The sequence below is a fragment of the Ornithorhynchus anatinus genome, chromosome 12 (genome assembly GCF_004115215.2).
Source record: "Ornithorhynchus anatinus isolate Pmale09 chromosome 12, mOrnAna1.pri.v4, whole genome shotgun sequence".
In the NCBI taxonomy this organism is placed as follows: domain Eukaryota; kingdom Metazoa; phylum Chordata; class Mammalia; order Monotremata; family Ornithorhynchidae; genus Ornithorhynchus; species Ornithorhynchus anatinus.
The window spans coordinates 34,799,585-34,821,365 of NC_041739.1; the positions used below are offsets into that span (position 1 = coordinate 34,799,585).

General features: G+C 42.3%; 1 protein-coding gene across 1 annotated transcript in view; it reads right to left on the bottom strand.

The window, feature by feature from the left end:
• Positions 1-947: 947 nt before the first annotated feature.
• The window catches only part of FAM241A (family with sequence similarity 241 member A), a 55,622-nt gene continuing 34,788 nt past the window's right edge, over positions 948-21,781 (bottom strand). The window contains exon 2 of the mRNA XM_029076344.2: positions 948-1,335. Within this exon, the coding sequence (XP_028932177.1) occupies positions 1,081-1,335 (255 nt within the window). The 3' untranslated portion in view covers positions 948-1,080. The remainder of the gene's footprint in view (positions 1,336-21,781) is intronic.

Sequence of the window (21,781 nt, forward strand, 5' to 3'; positions counted from 1 at the left end):
TGCTCCTGAATAATATTTTCAGTCACTCTACTTAAGAATCAACTGCCATCATTTGAGCTAGGAAATTCAGATTAAGAAGCAACATGTTAGGAAAAGAACGCTGCCTAGTTAGGAACTTAAAAGCAGTAATTATCACAAAGAGTTACAAAACTGTAAAAGTTAAGAAAAACACATTGGGTGTCCTTTGAGAAATAAAATGTACAAACTCATCTTGCCGCATGCAAGACAATACCTTGGAATTGGATTTACCGCAGAGTGCAATGGCCTGAGCAATCCAGTTTACAATGCTGCACCGATGAGGGAAAAAACAAAATGAGTATCCAATTGTCGAAAGCTTCCGATGAGAGTTGCTGTGGTCTCTGGATGCTGGGAAACGTCTGATAGAAAGGTTCCAATTAGCTGGGGCAATTCCTCTGGTGACATTTTCTTCCCCTTCCGAAGAGGAGTCGGAATTGTTGCTTTTCTTAACAGTACCTGGGTAGTCGCACAGTTACACTGGAGCAAGAATCACGTGAACGATTTGCCATTTACACATAATCCCAACTTCATTTTAGCCAATAATTTCATGGCTTTAACCAAAGCCACATCCAAACTGAAGCACAGTTAGACTGTGAGCCCCATGCGGGCCAGGGACCGTGTTTAACCGAATTAACTCTATCTACCCCAGTGCTTAGACCAATCAATCAATCGATCATATTTATTGGGCACTTACTGTGTGCGCAGCATTGCAGACAGTGTCTGACCCACAGTAAGTGCTTAACAAATACCTTAAAAAAAATAAGACTGGTTTGAATTTCATCTTCTCTTTTTGCCCAGTTCATCTTCTGGAAGTAAAGCACTGAAGGAGGAGGAGAAACAACCGGGCTTGGATAACTCACAAACTAGATAAATTTAGTCCTTGTGCAAACAAGGATTGACTGTAAATTTAAAAAAAAATCCACTCCAAAGTTAATTACGACATGATCGAGTCACACAGTTGGAAAAAAGCCATCTTCTGCAGGGGTTACTTACTTAAATACATAGATTCACCATCACATAGCATGGTTACCGGGTGTCAAACCACAGGTCATTTAGCCATTTTTACTGTTGCACATAAATAATGACAAGACAGAGGACAGCCACTAGTCCAAGAGCTTGAAAGCCAAGGAACCAGAGCATAAGCCAGAAGAAAATGACTATTACTGGTTCCACAATCCGTTCTCCAAAATACATCCTCGTGAAACCCATGCTGATCAGGCTTTTATTGAGTTCACCAAAAAGAGTTCCCATCTTCTTATAGTCATCTATAACAGGCTCCATGGACTGGTCTGGCAGTTCCTGAGTATCCTGGGTATCCTGTGGAGAGACCAAAAATATAAATACAAAAGAATCCAGTCAGAGGTTCAAACCTAGTCACTTTTTTGTCCAATCGATCAATGGTATTTCTTAAATGCTTACTGTGTGCAGAGCACTGTATTTCACACTTGAGAAAGTACAATACAAAAGTGTTGGAAAACCCGATCCCTGCTCTCAAGGAACTTACAGTCTAGTGGAGTTTACAGTGTGGTCTTTTCAGAAATAAGGAAAACACAAGTAAATCCATTTTTTCTTCATAACTCCCTTAGTACAAAGAAGTGCTACCGTAAATCTTTTTTTTAATGGTATCTATTAAGTGCTTACTAGGTTGCCAGGTATTGTACTAAACCCTGAGTTAGATCAGTGAGATTAGGGTGGACTTAGTCCCTGTCCCACATGGGACTCACAGTCTTAATTTCCATTTTACTGATGAGGTAACTGAGTCCCAGAGAAGTAAAATGACTTGCCCAAGGTGATACAGCAGGAAAGCGGTGGTACCATGATTAGAACCCAGGTCCTTGTGATCTCAGGCCCGTACTCTATCCACTAGGCCACCCCACTTCTCTATCAATTGTCCTAAATTTGTCGTTAAACACACCTCCATCGTTGAAACTCTCATTGCTAAACCCACATTGCCAATACATCTCCAGTGAAAAGAAAGAGCTAGGTTGTAAAGTGGAAACTTCTTCCATCTAATCGAGAAGGATTGTTTGGAGAATCCTAGAAAACCCCTGCTGCACTCTCCCAAAAGTTTAGGACTGTCATCATTTTTCAGAGTAGTCTTAGAGGGATACGAGAAAATTAATTCATCAATCAATGGTATTTATTGAGGGTTTACTGAGTGCAGGGAACTGTACTACCAGAAAATGAAAGAAGGATGCTTATCGGAATCAATACACGCCTTGCACAGTGCTTCATCCTTTACTGTTCTTCATTTAGCACTATTTCATAATAGCACTATGGCGTTTTTATATCATTATTTCTCCTTGGGCTCCCCACTCCATAATGGTCTAGTTTTGCGGCATGAGTCAAGTTTAGCTTGGCTCAAACATCTCACACCTTTGGCACTCCAACTCCACTGCACCCCTCAATCTTAAATGTATTTTGCCTGAAATGAATTACAGAGATTAAAAGCCCATTTCAACAGCCGTTTGGTATTAGATAATGATGGATCTTGGGTATGCCTCAATGCATTTTTCATTATTTTATCTTGGAAACAGTATTTCATTTAACACTCTTTCATTTATTACTCTTTTCACGGAACTAATTAAGGAGCATCACTGGGAAGTCCCTGTACATTATTTCATGATTTCATTATTTCATGACCATGACTTAGGACCAGGAAGCAGCGTGGCTCAGTGGAAAGAGCCCGGGCTTGGGAGTCAGAGGTCATGGGTTCGAATGCCGGCTCTGCCACCTGTCAGCTGTGTGACTGTGGGCAAGTCACTTCACTTCTCTGTGCCTCTGTTACCTCATCTGTAAAATGGGGATTAAGACCGTGAGCCTCACATAGGACAACCTGATTACCCAGTATCTACCCCAGCACTTAGAACAGTGCTCTGCACGTAGTAAGCACTTAAATACCAACATTATCATTATTTTATATATCACTTGTACAATCACTCGGAGAGGTTTAATGTGGTCCAATGTAACGGGCCTGGATCTGGGAGACAGTGGACCTGGAGTCTAATCCCAGCTCTACCACTTGCCTCCTGTGTGACCTTGGCTAAGCCACTTAACTTCTCTGTGCCTCAGTTTCCTCATCGGGTGTTCAAATCCTGTTCTTTCTCCTACTTAGACTGTGAGCCCTATGTGGGACTGAGATTGTGTTCACCCTGATCATCTTCGGTCAACCCCAGCGCTTAATACATTGGTCAGCACACGGTAAGTGCTTAACAAATACCATAATCATTACTGGATCCAAAAGATAAAGAAAATGAAATTGATTAGCTGAAAATAGAGGATGGAGATTCCATGTGAATTTCATTAGCTAAAAAGAAAAAACAGCAAATTTATGGTGGCACTGATTGAACACTTTACTCGGCTCCACACACTGTACTAAACCCTGGACTAGATTTCCGACTAGAAAGTCGGATTGGAGAGAGCCCCTATCTCACATAGTGTTCACAATCTAAGAAGGAGAGGGCTTGAAGAAAAATACACAGATAACAGCCAAACTATCATATGACTTCATCAAGATCTCTTCTAGGAACGGTAGAGCGCAAAACATTCCGCTTATTAATAATTCAGGCAGAAAATCAATACTGCTTAAAAACCACCTTTTAAAACGACCTAGATGGATGTAAATCTTAAAAGGATATAAATGTGCATCTTAAGAAACAAAATGTTTCAGCAGAGACAGCGCGCAGAGAATAGGGTTGATAATGGAAATGATCGTTCTTCAACAGTCTTCTATTAGGGCTTTTGAGGTGGCAATCTTATTTCTTGGTAAGAATATCTTTGGGGTCTGAACTTGCTCAAGGAACTGATCACTGGATAAAACAATGGAAAGCATAACTGTCACCACTGTGAAACTAGCTCCAATCTAGGCCAAGATAAATCAAGAAGGAACTACTACAACTGACAGCTGATAAGTGGTCTTGCCAACACGAGCTGACAACCATTCAATGATTAAGGTAAAAAAAATATAGTCAGGTGTCTCATGTATTCCATCATTATTGCAGGACTGCCTCTAAGGACTTGCTGACCCTTCAGAGGAGGGGCCAATCAGCCTCTAGGAAAAGCAGCGTGACTTAGTGGATAGAGTACGGGCCTGGGAGTCAGAGGACCTGTGTTCTAATCCTGACTCCACCATTTGCCTGCTGTATGATCTTGGGAAAGTCACTAACTTCTCTTTGCCTCAGTTTCCTCATCTGTAAAATGAGGATTAAGACTGTGACCTCCCGGTGGGCCTGGATCCAACCTGATTGTCGTGTATCTACCCCAACACTTAACAAATAGCATAAAAAGTACCAGATACTTTGCGGGGGCCTCCATTTGTAATACAGCCAATCATGGGGAAGGAATGGGATAAGAGCCAGGGACCACAGCTAATTAGGAGAAGCAGCCTCACAGACCGTTTTTTATGCTATTTGTTAAGCACTTACTATGTGCCAGGCACTGTACTGAGTACAAGTTAATTAGATCAGGCACAGTCTTTGTCTATGTTTTGAGCTGACAGAGTTGAGAAAAGATCCTGGAACTGAAGAGAAAGTAAAAATGGTTGCAGGGCGGAGTAAATAGTAAATGCTTAGATAGTAGGGTATGTTAATCAGTATGTTCAGAAATGCTAGGGGTGTCCAAGTGTGGAACTGGTGCAAAGGTGGTAGACAGGGGAAATGACTGGTGGCTGGGTAGGGGTGGGGAGGGAAATGAATCGGGAAGGCCTTCTAGAGGAGTTGGGATTTTAGTTGTGGTGTTGAAGGGCTATGAAGATGGAAAGAACAGTGAATTGGTGGATTTGAGCGGGCAAGGTATTCCAGATTCATTCAATAATATTTATTGAGCGCTTACTATGTGCAGAGCACTGTACTAAGTGCTTGGAACGTACAATTCGGCAACAGAGACGATCCCTGCCCAATGACCGGCTTACAATCTAATCGGGCTTACAGTCTAATGGGAGTGTGAACAAGAGATCAGAATTAGGAAAGATGAGAAAAAGGGCATCTTCCAACAAGGGAAGAAGCAATGTGGTCTAGTGAAAAGAGCATGGGCCTGGGAGTCAAAGGACCTGAGTTCTAATTCTGCCTCAATTGCTGGTCTGCTGTGGGCCCAGGACTTAACTTCTCTGGGCCTCAGTTACCTCCTCTGCAAAATGGGGATTAAATTCTCCCCTCACTGACTTGGAATGTAAGGCTCATCTGGGACAAGGACCACGTCCCACCTGACTGTCTTGTTTCTACCCCTGCCCTTACTTCAGTGTCTGACACATAGGAAGTGCTTAACAAGTACCATAAGAAAAGGCTCCATAAGTTTCAATGGAAGTGAAGAGTGTGAGCTGAGATGTAGTGGGAAAAGAAGAGATAAGTAAAAAGAGGGAAAGAGATGATGGAGTACTTTGAGGGTGATCGCCAGGAGTTTCTGCTTGATGCAGGCAGGAATGGATAACTACTGGAGGTTTTGGTGGAATGGGGAAATGTGGGCAGGTGATGTTTTCACAAAATGACCCACACAGCAGATTAAAAATGTAAACTTATCTACAGTCTATGAGGCAGACCATCAAAATAAATGACAGATAAGAGAAATGGTATTCATTGATTCATTCAATGGTATTTACTGAGCGCTTACTAAGTGCAGAGCACTGTACTAAGAGCTTGGAAAGTACAATTCATCAATAAAGAGAGACAATCCCTGCCCACACCGGGCTTACAGTCTAGAAGGGGGGAGACACACATCAAAACAAATGAACAGGCAGTAATATAAATAGAATTTATAGATATGTGCATATATACACAAGTGCTGTGGGGAGGGGAGAAGGGGGGTAGAGGAAAGGGAAGGCCTTAGTCTGGGAAGGCCTCTTGGAGGAGGGGAGCCTGCAGTAGGGCTTTGAAGGGGGGAAGTATAGTTGTTTGGCGGATTCGAGGAGGGAGGGCTTTCCAGGCCAGAGACAGGACGAGGGTCAGGGGTCCACGGCGGGACAGGAGAGAACGAGGCACGGTGAGAAGGTCAGCACCAGAGAAGCAGAGTGCGGGGGCTGTAGAAGAAGAGAAGGGAGGTGAGGTAAGAGAGGGCAAGGTGATGGAGAGCACTGAAGCCAATGATGAGGAGTGTCTGCTTGATAATTAAAGCATAAGCGCTGTAGACTGGGGTGAGCATCAAAGTGTTTTATGGGGTACACAGCTACGTGTAGAGGTGACACGGAAGGGAGAGTAAGTAGGGGAAATGAGGGCTCAGTCAGGGTTATATAAAATTAGCACGGCAGGATTTCGTGGATTGTATTTTGACGTTAGGCCGAAGGCCACAACCGAGTGAAATTGGAAATCTAATTAGGAGTGATTTGCAAACCACTGCCTAAATCCTGCTAACCATTAAGACAAGGTGAAGGATCTCAGGTGGAGGAGAGGTTTTAGGAGGGAGGTTGAAGAGCAACCTCCTCTGTGAAGAAGCAGGTTGAAGAAGCAGCGTGGCTCAGTGGAAAGAGCCCGGGCTTGGGAGTCAGAGGTCATGGGTTCGAATCCCAGCTCTGCCACTTGTCAGCTGTGTGACTGTGGGCAAGTCACTTAACTTCTCGGTGCCTCAGTTAACTCATCTGTAAAATGGGGATGAAGACTGTGAGCCTCATGTGGGACAACCTGATGACCCTGTATCTACCCCAGTGCTTAGAACAGTGCTTGGCACATAGTAAGCGCTTAACAAATACCAACACTATTATTGAAGAGCTGCATTTTAGTGGCTTAAGGTTGCCAGTAGGACATCTACGTTGGGATGTCCTGGAGGCGAGAGGAAATGTGCGATTGCACAGGAGGTGAGAGATAAAGGCCAGTGAGGTAGTTCTGGGGAGTCTTCATCAGTGAGGTGGTGGCCGAAGCCATGAAAATGGATGAGCAACCCAAAAAGGAGAGTGAAAAGTGGGACGAGATGGAGACTCAAAACGGAGCCCTTAAGTCTCCCTTAAGGGCAACTACAGCTAGCGGGGTGAGAGGAAGAACAAATCTAGAGGGAGTTGACGAATGTTGGAAGTATGGAGGCTGCAGATCTCTCCTAGGCTATCATCTGAAGGATGCAGGCGGCAAGGCAAGAGCGGCAAGGGAGAAGAAAACCCTGAAGTAATTTCTAGTCACGCAGGCTCATTTCATGTCATCTAATGTACTCAGACTGCCAACTGCTTTCCTGACTTCAACTCGGTCGGGAGTCAAAAGCCATTAATTTCGGCTTTTATGATGAATTCCCCCTCTCTGCCACACAGAAGAATAAGCCCGAAATCACAGCCCACGAAACTAAAATTCTAAACCCTGTTGCTAAAGCAGAGAAGAATGATCAGGTCCCAATTCGGCCTGGGCATGTCGATTATGCAAATGTGCTGAAGGAACAACCTCTACAGCAGAAGACGTAAGATGTGCAAGGAAACACAAAGGCCTTGGATCATTTAGGAGACTGTGGGTGCCACACAGGGTTGAAATAACCTGTCCTTGCAATGGAAATTGGCAAAAGCACTAAACAGCCTTCCATTTCTAACAATGCCTGTGATAGAAGTCTTTTTGGGAAATCACAGACACAGCCTGGAGAGGAGGAGGAAGGCTCAGCAATTTCCCTTGGTCACACATTCCAGTTTTTCCTGTCATTTAATGGCAGGATATTGTTCAGGGCCAATCTAAATTAGACTGTTGCTATTGACAACCCTCTAGACCGGTAAATATCCATTCATATACCTACAGCTCTGGTGTGGAAACTAAAAATACGTTTGCCTGAAACTCCCATGATGTCACACACATTACTTCGGGTTAATAATGACGATGGTATTTTTTAAGTGCTTACTAAGTACCAGGTGCTGTTCTAAGCACCGGGGTAGATACAAGGTAGGTTGGACACCGTCCATGTCCCACACAAGGCTCACAGTCTTAATCCCCATTTAGCCGATGAGGTAACTGAGGCCTAGATAAATGAAGTGACTGGCCCAAGGTCACGCAGCAGACGTGGTGGAACCGGGATTAGAACACGGATCCTTCGGACTCCCAGGCCCACGTTCTATCCAGTAAGCCACACTGCTTCTAACAACAGTGGGTAGACACATTCCCTGCCCACAGTGAACTTACAGCCTAGAAAGGGAGATAAATATTAGTATAAATAATTCATATATATATATATATATATAAGTGCTGTAGGACTGACGGTGGAGTGAATATCAGGTGCCCAAAAAGTATGGATCCAAGTGCACAGACAATGCAGAAGTGTGAGAAAGTTGGGAAACAGAAGGCTTATTTGGGGAAGGCCCCTTGTGACCTCAATACTCTCACCCCCAATAGCCCTCATGGGTTCATCTTATAAGCTCTATAACTTTCTCTGAACTGAAATCTACTTTAATGCCCGCCTCCCCCACAGGACTGTAAGCTCCTTAAGAGCAGAGATCATGTCCGTTAATTCTCTTGCATCCTCCGAAGCAACTAGTACAGTCCTTTGCACATAGTAGGTGCTTGATAAATGCTATTGGTTGATTGACTTCCTTGGAGGCTGCCATGTATCTCTTCTATTTGCCCAGAAGTGTTGGGAAGACATAAAAGGAGAGAAAGATAGAAGCTGCCATTCTACGTGGAGATGCTGATGTCACTTCCATTTAACTTCAGAAGTCTTTCTCCCGGGAAATTTTTGCCACACTTTGGTCACTGGGAACCCAGGAGATCACACTGTGTCCCACCCTTCATTCATTCATTCAGTTGCATTTACTGAGCACTCACTGTTGTGCAGAGCACTAGACTAAGCGCTTGGGAGAGAACGATATAAAAATAAACAGGCACATTCCCGGCCCACAGTGAGTTTACAGTCTAGAGGGGGAACAGACGTTAATATAAATAAATTACATTTATTCAGGTAGTTGAGAAGTTTCAATAACCTTGGCAACATTGTATTTATTATCTCCTCCAGAAATGACCTATTAGCATCTTATTTATAGGTCCAAATGGAGTCGACAGAATGCAGTATAGGTACCTCAACTTGAAATCCCATTCTGTCTCTCGCTTTAATGTTGCTGTGAGAAGTGAGAGGGAAAAGCAAAGGGGTGAAAAATTGTGAATAATGAAACCATGCACAAACCCACCACTCCTGAAGATAACTACTTGTGCCCCAAATAGGTTATTGATGCCTAAATCTCTTAAACCAATCAATCAACTATATTTATTGAGCACTTACTGTTTGCAGAACTCCGTACTAAGCCTTCCATCCTCTGTTCTAGCCTCGTTCAAATCTGCATTCTGCACCCTCTCCTAATACCTTCCTCCAACACTGCAGAAATTTTTAATCAATTGCATTTATTGGGCGATCACTGTGTGCCAAGCACTGTATTAAGCGCTTGCTAGAGTACATTTTAACAGAGTTGGCAAGCACGTTCCCTGTTCACAACGAACTTAAAGTCTAGAGGAAGAACAACTTAGGAAGAACAGGCCAGGGCTCATGGAATGAATCAAGACAAGTGTTTTTCATGGCCCTAAAGAAGCTGTGCTTGGCATACATATGGAAAAACTACAGCCTCCTGCTTTCCCATCGGATGATTACAAACGAGAAAGCAGTCACTGTACCAGAGCAAAATATACTCTGAATGAAGCCATACCCTTGTGGGGAAGCTTAATATAGCAAAATGGATTTTTCTACTAGACAGTTCATAGAAGAGTTTATAGAATGCTTTTTAAGTGAGCTTCTTGTGGAGTCTTTTAGCTGAGGAAAGCAGTCAGACAGGAAAGTGACTTCAAGCAAAAATAAACCTAGCGACTGCAACAACGTGTAGATATTTTCGGCAACTGAGCACAATTCACAATCACTTTTTGTAGTAGGCAGAATTAAGATTCCAACCCGAAAAAAAAAAAAAAGGCTTCAAGGAAGAATGACTAGATACGCTTTTGGCCCGAAAGCTAAAAGGGAAAAAAACCAACTCCACACTTAAATAGATTACAGAGGGTAACATGCAGATGGTACAGGTTTCTGTTCCAGCATTGCACATTCATTTTATGTTCCTGCCAAGTTCATTTGCTTTGTGTGAAGCCCCAGTGGGAGAAGAGTTAAGGGCCCCCTTTCCTTTAGCAATACTGCAAAGGGTACTACTGCTCACCCTTAGTCATTTGAAAAACAAATGCTATCAAATGAACAAACCACTAACGACTTTATTTTCTAACAATGAAAGACGAGAGCATATTTTCACAAAGAGGGGCTGGGAAAATGTAACTTTAAAAAAGATTCTCTCCCCAAATCTTCCCATCCAAAGAGGACACAGGTGAATAAATATTTGATAGTGAGAGAACTACTAAAGAGAAGCTGGATTGGAAAAAACCAACAACAAAGAACTTGCACTGTGTTCCTCTAACAGGAATAAGAAAGGTATCCTGGCTAGGGGAAAGAGCAGGGAACTGGGAATCAGGAATCCTGGCTCAACACCCCAGCTCTGTCCCTGCGTTGCTGTGCAACACTAGACAAGTCATATAATCCCTCTGGGCCTCAGTTTCCTCACCTGTAAACTGGGGATAATATACCCGCTTTTCCTCCTTAGGCTGTGAGAGTGGGTGCAACAAGGACTGTGTCTGATCTGAACACATCGTATCAATCCCAGACCTTAGCACCATTCTTCGGTGTTTAGTAAATGCTTAATAAAAACCATGATCAGTCAATGATATTTACTGAGCACTTACTGCGTGCCCAGCACTGTATTAAGCGCTTGGGAAAGTACAGTATAACAGCGTTAACGAACTCATTCTTTAACTTGTAGTAATAAGTCCTTCAAATCTTCTTCACTTTCTGCTAATAGGTAATATCGTCATCGGACCATTTAATTGTATTAATACAGAACCTGTACGCTGGACAGGAGGCTACAATAAAAACAGAATAGGAAGAAACCGTTTGGTTTCCCATTAGTATGGGTATAAGAAAAGGATGCATCTTATCACTTTACCTGTTCATTATTCCTAGTAGAATAATAATGATTACATCTCCTTACCTCCAGAGAAAAAATATAGGCATTTGTGCATGACTACATTATATTTCATTATTCTATTCCTCCCTTACTGATCTGTTTCTGAATGCAATTCAAAGCATTAAATCTACTCTATCCAACCCTACAACTTTAGATGCTGATTCCTGATAGATTGCTTTAATCCCTGAAAATCATCACAAAATCAGTTGTATTTACTGAGCACTTACTATGTGCAGGACACTGGACTAAGAGCTTGGGGGGGTACAATACAACAGAATTAGGAGACACGTTCCCTGCACATAATGAGCTTACAATTTAGAGGGGGAGATGGACGTTAATATAAGTCGGCAAATTATAACATATAATTTACAAATATGGGGTTGGGGTGAATATCAAATGCCCAAAGGTCTCAGATGGAAGTGCCCAGACGTTGCAGAAGGGAGAGTGAGCTGGGGGAAAGAGGGCTCCGTCAGGGAAGATCCCTTGGAGAAGATGTGACCTTACAAAAAGTTTTGAAGGTGAAGAGACAGGTGATCTGGCATATATGGGAGGGAGGGAGCTCCAGGCTAAGGGGAGGATGAGGGAAAGGGGTCAGCGGGGAGACAGACGAGATCGTAGTACAGTGGATAAGCTGACACTAGAGAAGCAGAGTGTGCGGGCTGGGCTGTAGATTGGTCAGGTAGGATGGGGCAAGATGTTTGAGTGCTCTGAAGACAAAGGTAAGGAGTTTCTTTGATGTGGAGGTGGATGGGCAGCCATTGGAGGTTCTTGAGGCATGGAGATACATCGACTGAATGTTTTGGGTGATAAATTATCTGTGCAGCAGGCTGAAGTGTGGACTAGAGTGGGGAGAAACAGGAGGGAGAAAGATCAACAAGGACGCAGATGCAGTAATCAAGGGTATGACCCTGACCCAGCAGTTAGTAGTCTGATATGGAGAAGGTGTTAACTCTGCTGGATTGCTTGCTTCTTTCTGGTTCTGTACCTCTTTCTTGTAGCTTGAAATTCCCCAAGAAGTATCTATGGTCCAGAACTGACCATGCTTTTGCTCAAACATCTGATTCTGCTCGGCTAGGCAGTTTTTATTTACCTATTCAGTTGTATTGATTGAGCGCTTACTGTGTGCAGCGCACTGTTCTAAGCACTTGGAATGTACAATTAGAAAAGTTTGTCATCTTCCTGCAAGCAAAACAAAGGCAATGCTACATATTTTTGAAATACAATTTGTTTGGGTGAAACAGCTCCATGGAGGCCTTGAATGGAACAACCAAATTTTACTTCTAACATGATGTTATCTCTTGTTCTTGGTAAGCCAACTGTGGTATTTTGACAAAGCGTCTGAGCAACTACCTCCTGCTTTCTAAAGGCCCTGTGGTAATCAGGGAGTCAATCAATTGTTGTCATCTGACTTTCAGCCCAATAAGGGGGATTGGTAATTAACCTTTCTTTAGCTCAACTTGGCTTGTATTCAACTGGGAAATAGGTGAAGCAGGACTTCCTGGCCTATTCTTTATGAGCATAACATGAAGATTAATGTAATAGTTTGTCAGAGGCTTTGTTTTCTGTATGAATAGAAGGTATAAGTGTGATTGATAGTATATTATGTACTATGTGAGACCACCAAAGACCTTCCTTTTTTGTTTTTCCCCCTTCATATCTTTCCTCTGAAGTTTCAACTTCTCTCTCCTCTTCCCTCTTTCAATTGCTCTCCTATCCCTTTCTGTCAATATCAGTGTGTGTGTCTCTCTCTCCCATTGTTTGAACCTCCATGTATAGTAACCATATTTGAATGTGTCCCATTTATTTCCATTAATACCTATCTTCCTTTGTAATTCTGCCCTGTGTCATGCATGTGACCCAGAGATCACTGGACAGACTGTGGCTAAACTATTGCCTTGCCTTCCCCCATTGGTCTCCCTGCCTTTCTGTCCTCCAATCCAACCCACCAAAGCCTTCCCTGTGTTCAAATCTCCAAAAACCCCACCTTCCCTGATGAATAATAATAATTATGATATTTGTTAAGCGCTTAACCACGTGCCAGGCACTGTATTCAATGATGGGGTAGATACATGCAGATTAGGTTGGACACAGTCCCTGTCCCACGTGGGGCTCACAGTCTCAATCCCCATTTTACAGATGAGGGAACTGAGGCCCAGAGACTTGAAGTGACTTGCCCAAGGTCACAGAGCAGAGAAGTGGCAGAGCCGGGATTAGAACCCATGACCTTCTGACTCCCAGGCCCGTGCTCTATGCATTACACCATGCTCCTTCTCATAACTCTGAACATCCCTACAGCCAACTCCAGCACTTTTTACTTATCCCCAACACTTATGTTATGGGTATGGATGTATATTCAGTTGTATACCTCATTATATCGCATTATTCATTCTGATCCCTCTATTTGTTAATTTTTTAATGTCTGTATTTATATCAATGTCTGCCTTCCCCTCTAGACTGTGAGCTTGTTGTGAGCAGGGAATGTGACTGTTGTTATATAGTAGTCTCCTAAGAGATTAGTAGAGGGCACACAGTAGCCCTCAATAAATACAACTGAATGAATGAACGTGGTGGAGCTGGGATTAGAACCCAGGTCTTTCCGACTCCCAGGCCCATGCTCTATCCATTAAGCCACACTGCCCTTGTTGGATCACTTAAATAGGAAGTCACAGACATGCTACACTAAAAATTATTAGGTGCCTGAAATCATCACCCTGAGACTTTAAATACTGCAGTCACACTGAGTGCCTATACAAACTATGAATTAAGATTGTTCATTTTGCTAAAAAAACCTTATGATCTAATTTCTGTCATGTAGAATTCTTCCCAATTACAACCTGCAATGAAATCATGGCTGTCACTATTTATTGAGACGTTTTCTCAAATATTTGAGGTTTGGTGAAAAAATGCGAGCTAAAACAATCAACATCATTTTTTCTCAGTTCAGAATTCTCCCACAACTCATAACAACAAAAAAAGGCATCATTTTATGAAAAACAAAGGGCTCATCGCCAACTCTGAAACCACCTCCTGAGGAGTGAACTCATCTTTTATTTAGTCAACCTGAAAACCAAATCTTTAGGCAATATTATTTTTCAGTTAATTGTGGTGCATTTGCCAATTAATGCCTTAACCAAGAAACATTCCCTAAATATTTCTGCATTATCCACAGGATTCATGTCCATATTTATTTTTTGTAATAAACCAGAAGACCCTTTGGCCCATCAGGAATTTTTTTTACACATGGATAATCCATTCACGTCCTCATTGTGAATGATTCAAACTTAAGTAGTCAGAAACAGTTCAGAAAGTAAAATCAAAAACGGTTACTTTCTTAGACAACTTGGATGAAAAATACCACCATTTTCCCCCAAGCCTTTCTTTATAATAGTTTTAAAGTTACAAAACCATCCTCAAAGCACTAACTGATCTGACATGCTCAGAGACCAAAAGAGCAGCAGCAAAAGTTTTCAAACCCTCACCGGGCAAACTTCTTTAAAAAAAAAAATGTGGTCTATTTTGCCTTGTTTCATCTTTTTATGTAATTGGAACAATGTTTACAGCTCTAAAGTAGCTGCACCACAAACTGATTCTGTGGTTATCAAAAACATCTTCACTTCTGTATTTAGTCACTTTAAGGGTCTTCTTGCTTTTCATACCTCTCTCACAGAAAGTTTATTCATGAAAGGTGCTCAAGGATTATATTCTTTAGAACTGCTATGCAATGGCCAACTGTTACTTGATTTAACTACGCCATTTTACTAAATTCTATTAGAAATGTTTTGAATCTAAATATAAAACCAATCTCGTTAAGACCGTTCAAGTCAAGATCCTGAATATTTTGGTTTGAACAGCGGTTTGTTGTCAAAATAGCCATTCTTGATTTGACCTTTTTCATTACTGCCTCTATTGCTCAGTGTGAACATCGTATGCCATTTCTCTCGTGTCACACAATATCATCAATTCTCAATTTATGAATTGGCTGTTTGAGAGGATTTAACACATAATTCAATAAATCTAAAGACAAACTATTGAAACGAAAACAACTTTAGTCAAATAGCATAAAAACCTAACTTACTGACAGCTCTAGTAATTTGAGAAGCAGCGTGGTTTAGGGGAAAGAGCCCAGGATTGGGAGTCCGAGGTCGTGGGTTCTAATCCCGGCTCTGCCACTTTGTCAGCTGTGTGACTTTGGGCAAGTCACTTCACTTCTCTGTGCTTCAGTTACCTCATCTGTAAAATGAGGATTAAGACTGTGAGCCCCATGTGGGACAACCTGATCACCTTGTATCTATGCCAGCGCTTAGAACAGTGCTTGTTATATAGTAAGCGCTTAACAAATACCATCATCATCATCATTCAGGCATTCTTGAAAATGCTCTAGACTGTAAATTGTTTGAATCCTAACGTGCCTTGATTATTTTATCAGCTTCCTCTCTGACAGCCTCCTATCTCTCCCCATTCCAATCCATACTTCACTCTGCTGCCCGGATCATTTTTCTACAAGAACATTCAGGCCATGTTTCCCCTCTCTTCAACAACCTCCAATGGTTGCCCATCCATCTCCATATCAAATAGAAACTCCTCACTTTTAAAGCACTTAATCACCTTGTCTCTTCCTAACTCACCTCGCTCCTCTCCTACTCCAACCAGCCTGCACACTTCACTCCTCTAACGCCAACCTTCTCACTGTACTTGTTATATTGTACTCTCTCAGGCACTTAGTACAGTGCTCTGCACACAGTAAGCACTCAATAAATATGATTGATCGCTCCTTTTTATCAATTTCTAAGAAAATCCAATACTCAATTTGCTTTATTAAGTCATTTGATTTAATTACCATGTTTTCTAAGGGACATCACAAAACCACACCAAATCATTCTGATCCTACTGTGTGCACAGCACTGTACTAAATGCTTCGAGGAATATAACAGATAGAAGACACAATACCAATGCTCGAGGAGCTTTCAATATCAAAGAAAATGGGTGTTTTAAAAGTGGAATATATTTGTTTCTAAAAACCCACCTAATAAAAAGTATAGAGCATAAGCTCCATGAGAACAGGGAATGAGTCACTTCACTGACTTAGTTCAATGAACTGCACCCTTGGTATGGTAAATATTAACACCACTACATGTCCTATTTTTTCTAGAGTACTGGTTTTCCCTCGTACTGCACCCTGATGATGGTTTGCTCTCATAGCTCCATGAAACAATTACCACTTAGTTGCCTCTGCGATGAAGTGCTGAAATTTTATATGCAGCTAAGCCCTTGATCGGACAAATAGCTCTTAAAAATATAAATTTAAGGGCATTTTCATTCTTCTCATCTCATTTTGCAGTAAGATTAAGGGCACTGAAAGCTCAAGAAACTACTCCTTTTGTTTACTTTTCCTTGGAAATTCTCTTGGGGGATTAATATTTCACAATACAGGTTCTACCTCCACACACGGGGCGGGGGGGGCAGATTCAGAATGAGAGTATTTAAGAGTTTTAGAAGGTACATAACCCTTTCAGATTAACTGTGGTATTGTTAAGCACTATGTGCCAAGCACTGAACTAAGCAGTGGGGTAAATACTTGGTAGTCAGCTCAAACATAGTCCCTGTCCCACATGAGGATCACAGTCTAAGAAGGAGAGAGATTGGGTATTAAATCCTCATTTTACAGATGAGAAAACTGAGGCACTGAGAAGTTAAATGACTTCCCCAAGGTCTCATAGATGGTAAACGGCAGAGCCAAGATTAGAATCCAGGTCCACAGTCTTTCCACTAAACCATGCCGTTTCTCGGAACCGTACCCTAACGTTTTGAAAGTTAATACCCTTTGAAAAATCCCCATTTTTTTTTTCCCAGAATGTATTTGATCCTGTGCTCATACTCTGGTTACCCATCTGCAAAACATTAACATAGATTTCTGCCTCTTCTGTTACACCGAGAAGGGTGGAAGGAAGGGTGAACCAATTCTGCGGTGTCAGGAAGTATTTCATAAAACAAACCTCTCTGTTCAACCGTAGGCCTCACTTGGGCAGAGAAGGGAACAATTGCTATGTAACATATCCTCAGCAGTACACCAGAGGAAATAAAAAGCCAAAATTTGTGCTAAGAAATAAAGTTTCTTAGGGGGAAATAGCCATATCAACCTTCTAGTGCCTTGGAATCCCTATTTCGAGAATCTTAATTTCTATACTAAAGAGTCTAAAGAATCTAAAGAGATTTTCAAAGTCGAGGTCAAGATCTAGAATGTATCAAAGAAATTACTCTGTTTACTAGCTACTAGATCTATCCCTAGACATAGCTGAGCAAAAGCCTTGATAATTTTTCATGAAAGCCAGTAGGCTTTTTCTACTAGCTTTTTTTTCCAACTGTGCCTATTTCCTTGAAGGAAAATTCCTGAAGCTAAAAAATGTTGAGTGCAAAACTGAAATTAAAATCAATCGTACTTACTGAGTGTCTACTGTGTGAAGAAAATTGTACTAAGCACCTGGGAGAGTACAACAGAATGTTATTTATAATTTATTACAGTTGTAGGTGCTTGATTAGCAAAAGACAAGGATTTAGGTACTGAATCCAAGTATCCTATATTTTATTTATAACGCTACTCCAAGTGACACTACTATTAATAATTATAATAATGGTTAAGTGCTTATTACGTGCCAAGGAATGCACTAAGAGCTGAGGTAGATACAAGAGAATCGGGTCCCACAAGGAGCTTATAGTTTAAGTAGGAGGGAAAACAGGTACTGAATCCCCATTTTGCAGATGAGGGAACTGAGGCCCAGAAGTTAAGGGACTAGCCCAAGGTCACACAGCAGTTAAGTGGTGGAGGCAGGCTAGAACCCCGGTCCTCAAAATCCCAGGCCTGAGCTCTGGCACTGATTACAGTAGAGGAGAAATTTAAGGAGTTTCCACACCTTTTAAATTCATTTTTTATGTATTTATTTCTTTGGGGGAGAGGTGTTTTTTTAATGGTATTTCTTAAGCGCTTATTATATGTCAAATACTTTCCTAACCACTGGGGTAGGTACAAATTAACTACATTGGACACAGACCCCGGCCCTCAGGGGGCTCATAGTTTAAGTAGAAGGGAGAAGAGAAGAACTGAGGCACAGAAGTGAAATGACTTGTCCATGGTCCCACCACAAGCATTTGGCAGAGCCAAGATTAGAATCCAGGGTCTCTGACTCCCAGGCTCGGCTCTTTCCACTAAGCCACGCTGCTTTGGACAAAATCACCTACAAAACTTCCTTCCCGGTGTTCTGCAAGTGCCACGTTTAAAAATAATGCACTTGAAGACTGCTTAGGGAGTTTTAATTGATGTTTTTCAGGCTGTAGGGAGTTGAAGAGTTTCTTTCTAGCACCATACACCACGGGAAGCAGCATGGACTAGTAGAAACAGCATGGGCTTGAGGGTTAGAGGACCTGGGTTTTAATTTTGGCTTCCTGTGTGACATTGGGCAAATCACTTCACTTCTCAGTGCCTAAATTTCAGGGGATTCAATGCCTACTCTCTCTGCCACTTAGACTGTGAGCCCCATGTGGGACACGGACTATGTCTATCCAACCCTGGCACTTTGTACAGTGCACAACTACTGTATTGGGAGATGATCATAACTGCAGTGTCTTTATTCTCCATCCTCATTCCCAGGGGCAAAAAGTGGTCTCACACGGAAGCTCTGGAAAGATCTTTTAAACTTGCAAAGGTGCACCTCTTTCTCTGAGATGGGGGCAATTTGGGAAGGCAGGGTGGTGGGAGGGAGACATGGCCAGATCTCATGTAGACCTGAAATATGGGCTGGGTTAAGAAAATGAACTTTCTTTCTAGCTGAGAGGATGGATGACTTGACATGACAGAAATCATGCACGACCAGAGGCACTGTCTTATATCAGCTGCTATCTTTCATGAGTCAGTGATATCAAGATACCTGATTCACTCAGACTCATTCCTCTTCTATGAACCCCCTGAACACACCCCTTAAAAATTACGTTATGAATTCCCCTCTTCGGGTGACCTCTGGCATCTTCACTGTTATTATTAGCTTCTACCTAGGACATGTTGTAGGGCTTCTAGACTGGGGCAATTCCAAGTTGGGTACGCAGATTTTGAGCTCTACTTGTGAGTCCTTATGACCTAGTGGCCCCAAATTTCAACACAGATTCAGTAGAGACACTCCAACAGGCCCTGCTCTAAGGTTAGTCTAGGACTGAAAGTATTCAAGACCTGTCACATTAGAAGCAGCGTGGCCTAGTGAATCTTTATTAGTGAATCCCGGCATGGACCTGGCAGTCAGAAGGCCCCAGGGTCTAATCGTGGCTCCGCCATTTGCCTGCTGGGTGACGTTGGCTAAGTCACTTCACTTCTCTGGGCCTCAGTTCCCTCACCTGTAAAGCGGGGATTAAGACTCTGAGCCTCAAGTGGAACACGGACTGTGTGCAACCTACCTTGTATCTACTCCAGCGCTTAGAACAGTGCCTGGCACATAGTAAGCGCTTAACAAATACCATAAAAAAAATTTCAGTGACACCCAAAGGGGGATCCTCCATTTTGTCTTTAATTACAGATTAACGGATGCTATCATTTTAGGGCTGCCTGCATTTGAGAGTTGCAAAGGAGAGCCTGCGTGGGCTGAGTCAGGAGACACAGGTGATAATTGCACCTCTGCCACAGACTTGCTGTGTGACCTCTATGTGCCTCAGTTCTCTCATCTGTAAAATGGGACCAAAACACCCGCTCCTCCTCCCTCTTAAAATAGGAACCCTGTTTCGGGCTAAAGGCTGCTCCTGCGACTTATGTCAACCCTAGCACTTAACATGTTATTATTCTGCCACTTGTGGCTTTTTCAATTGCTTTTTCAAATGACATTTCAGATTCTGCCTATGATACACTGTATACTTCTGTTCTACATCTTGTCACTTCTTACCACGCATAAAGGCAGTACCTTGACTGATGCTTATTATGTAGCACTGAAGTTATTATTGCAGATCAGTTACCCCTGGTGCTAAATCTACCCAGTTAAATTAGTCTACCCTAGCACTTGGGGGAAAGCTCCATTTGTTTTCACGGTTTGGGCCATCAGTTTATGAGATCATAATCATCCGGATAAAAATGATAATTGAATTCTTATGTGATGCCTTGATTTAATCAGCAGGCATTAAGTCATTTGGGCTCGGCGTGGCATTAGACGGAATTTACTATCAGCTGGGTGGTGAATGGCCCCAATTTTCATCTAAACAAGATAAAGCCGGCAGCTTCTGTGCCTTGCAAAGAATGCGACCACAAACAACTCTGCACCTGCACGTTATGCAAGTTAAACTGAAGACACGTTACACCCGAACTGCGGCAAGCTCGCGCACCAACTCATTGACTTGGAAGAGAGTCTCCCGGCCCTTTCAGGAAACCACACAGAGTTTCTGGTGTACGACCGTGATGGGGCCCGAGCAGTGTCACACACCACCCGGTTGAAGGTTAAAACCTCCTCCCTTTTATCATTCACAGCTTTACGTCTCCCGCAGACTATGGGCTGAACTCGATTTTAATACCTCAAGAAGGCTCCGGCCTACGTTTTCTAATCTGCCTTTTGAGCAGGTCTGGATTGCCCGCAAATAATGATCTTTAAGGAACAAAAGTGGAAGTCACCTTAGGTTAGACAGCGTCAGATATTGAGTTAAAGTAAGTGGTGTGAAAATGAAATGCAAATCAGAGTTTCTGAAACTCTGTATCTAGAAACACGAGGCATCGCAACTTGCCAGCTGCAGGAGGAGTTGACCATTTCGACCTATCAAAAGCCAACCAAGAAAGATAAACTTTGTTCACTCTTAGGTGGATCCCCAAAACCATCACTGAAAACAATGGGTTAGTGTATTGGTAACCATAGTAACAGCATTGACTGACAGCCTTCTATGTGCAGGACACTGAACAAAGCCGATTGTTGGAGCATAAGGGCACCATCCCTGTCCTCCAGGAACATGTCATTTAATCAGGAAGACAGTAGTCATAAATTGTCAATTATTCCAGAGCTGAAAGAACAGATATAAATAGCGGACATAGACGGATAAATACAAAATATGCTCCAAGTGAAAATTTATAGTGGGAACATGGGCTGTTTTCAAAATGTGCTATTCTCCCCAAATCCACTCTCTTTAAACTCACTGGAGGACGGCAGTTTGGCTTTGCGGGTAGAGGGAGAAGGGAAGATGCCAGGCTGTCCTAGTCCCAAGGGATTCATTCCATCGTATTTATTGAGCGCTTACTGTGTTTAAAGCACTGTAATAAGTGCTAGTCCCAAGAGATTGTGGCAAGAGGATGGAAGAAGGGCAACCTCAAAAGCCCGTCACATATGAGCACATTTGTAGTTATTTCATATAGAAGGCTGTTCATTCGTTCACTTGGAAATCCCGAACGCACATTAAAAACCAAACTTGCTTTTTAACACCGGGGACAGAACAAGAGGAAATGATCTTAAACCATACCTCGAAGGGGTGGGTTACTACAATCATTGCCATCAACAAAGTACGATTGATTTCCTATGTGAACAATCGATCAGTGGTATTTATTGAGCGCTTACTGCATGTGGAGTACTGTTCTCATCCCATGGAAAAGGACAATATGATAGAATTGGCAGACTTGCTCCTTGACCATGAGGAACCTACAGCCTAAAGGGGAACAACAGATAGTAAAATATGGATAAGGGTTTTCTTTCTACCTAAAATAAATCACTAGTCCAAAAAATTTGAGTCAGGACTTTAAGTGGTTCGGTTTTACAAAATCCTGCAACATGGCCAAAAGGAAAAAGCACAGGCTAGGAATCTGAGGACTTGGGTTCCAATTCCAGCTCTTCAATC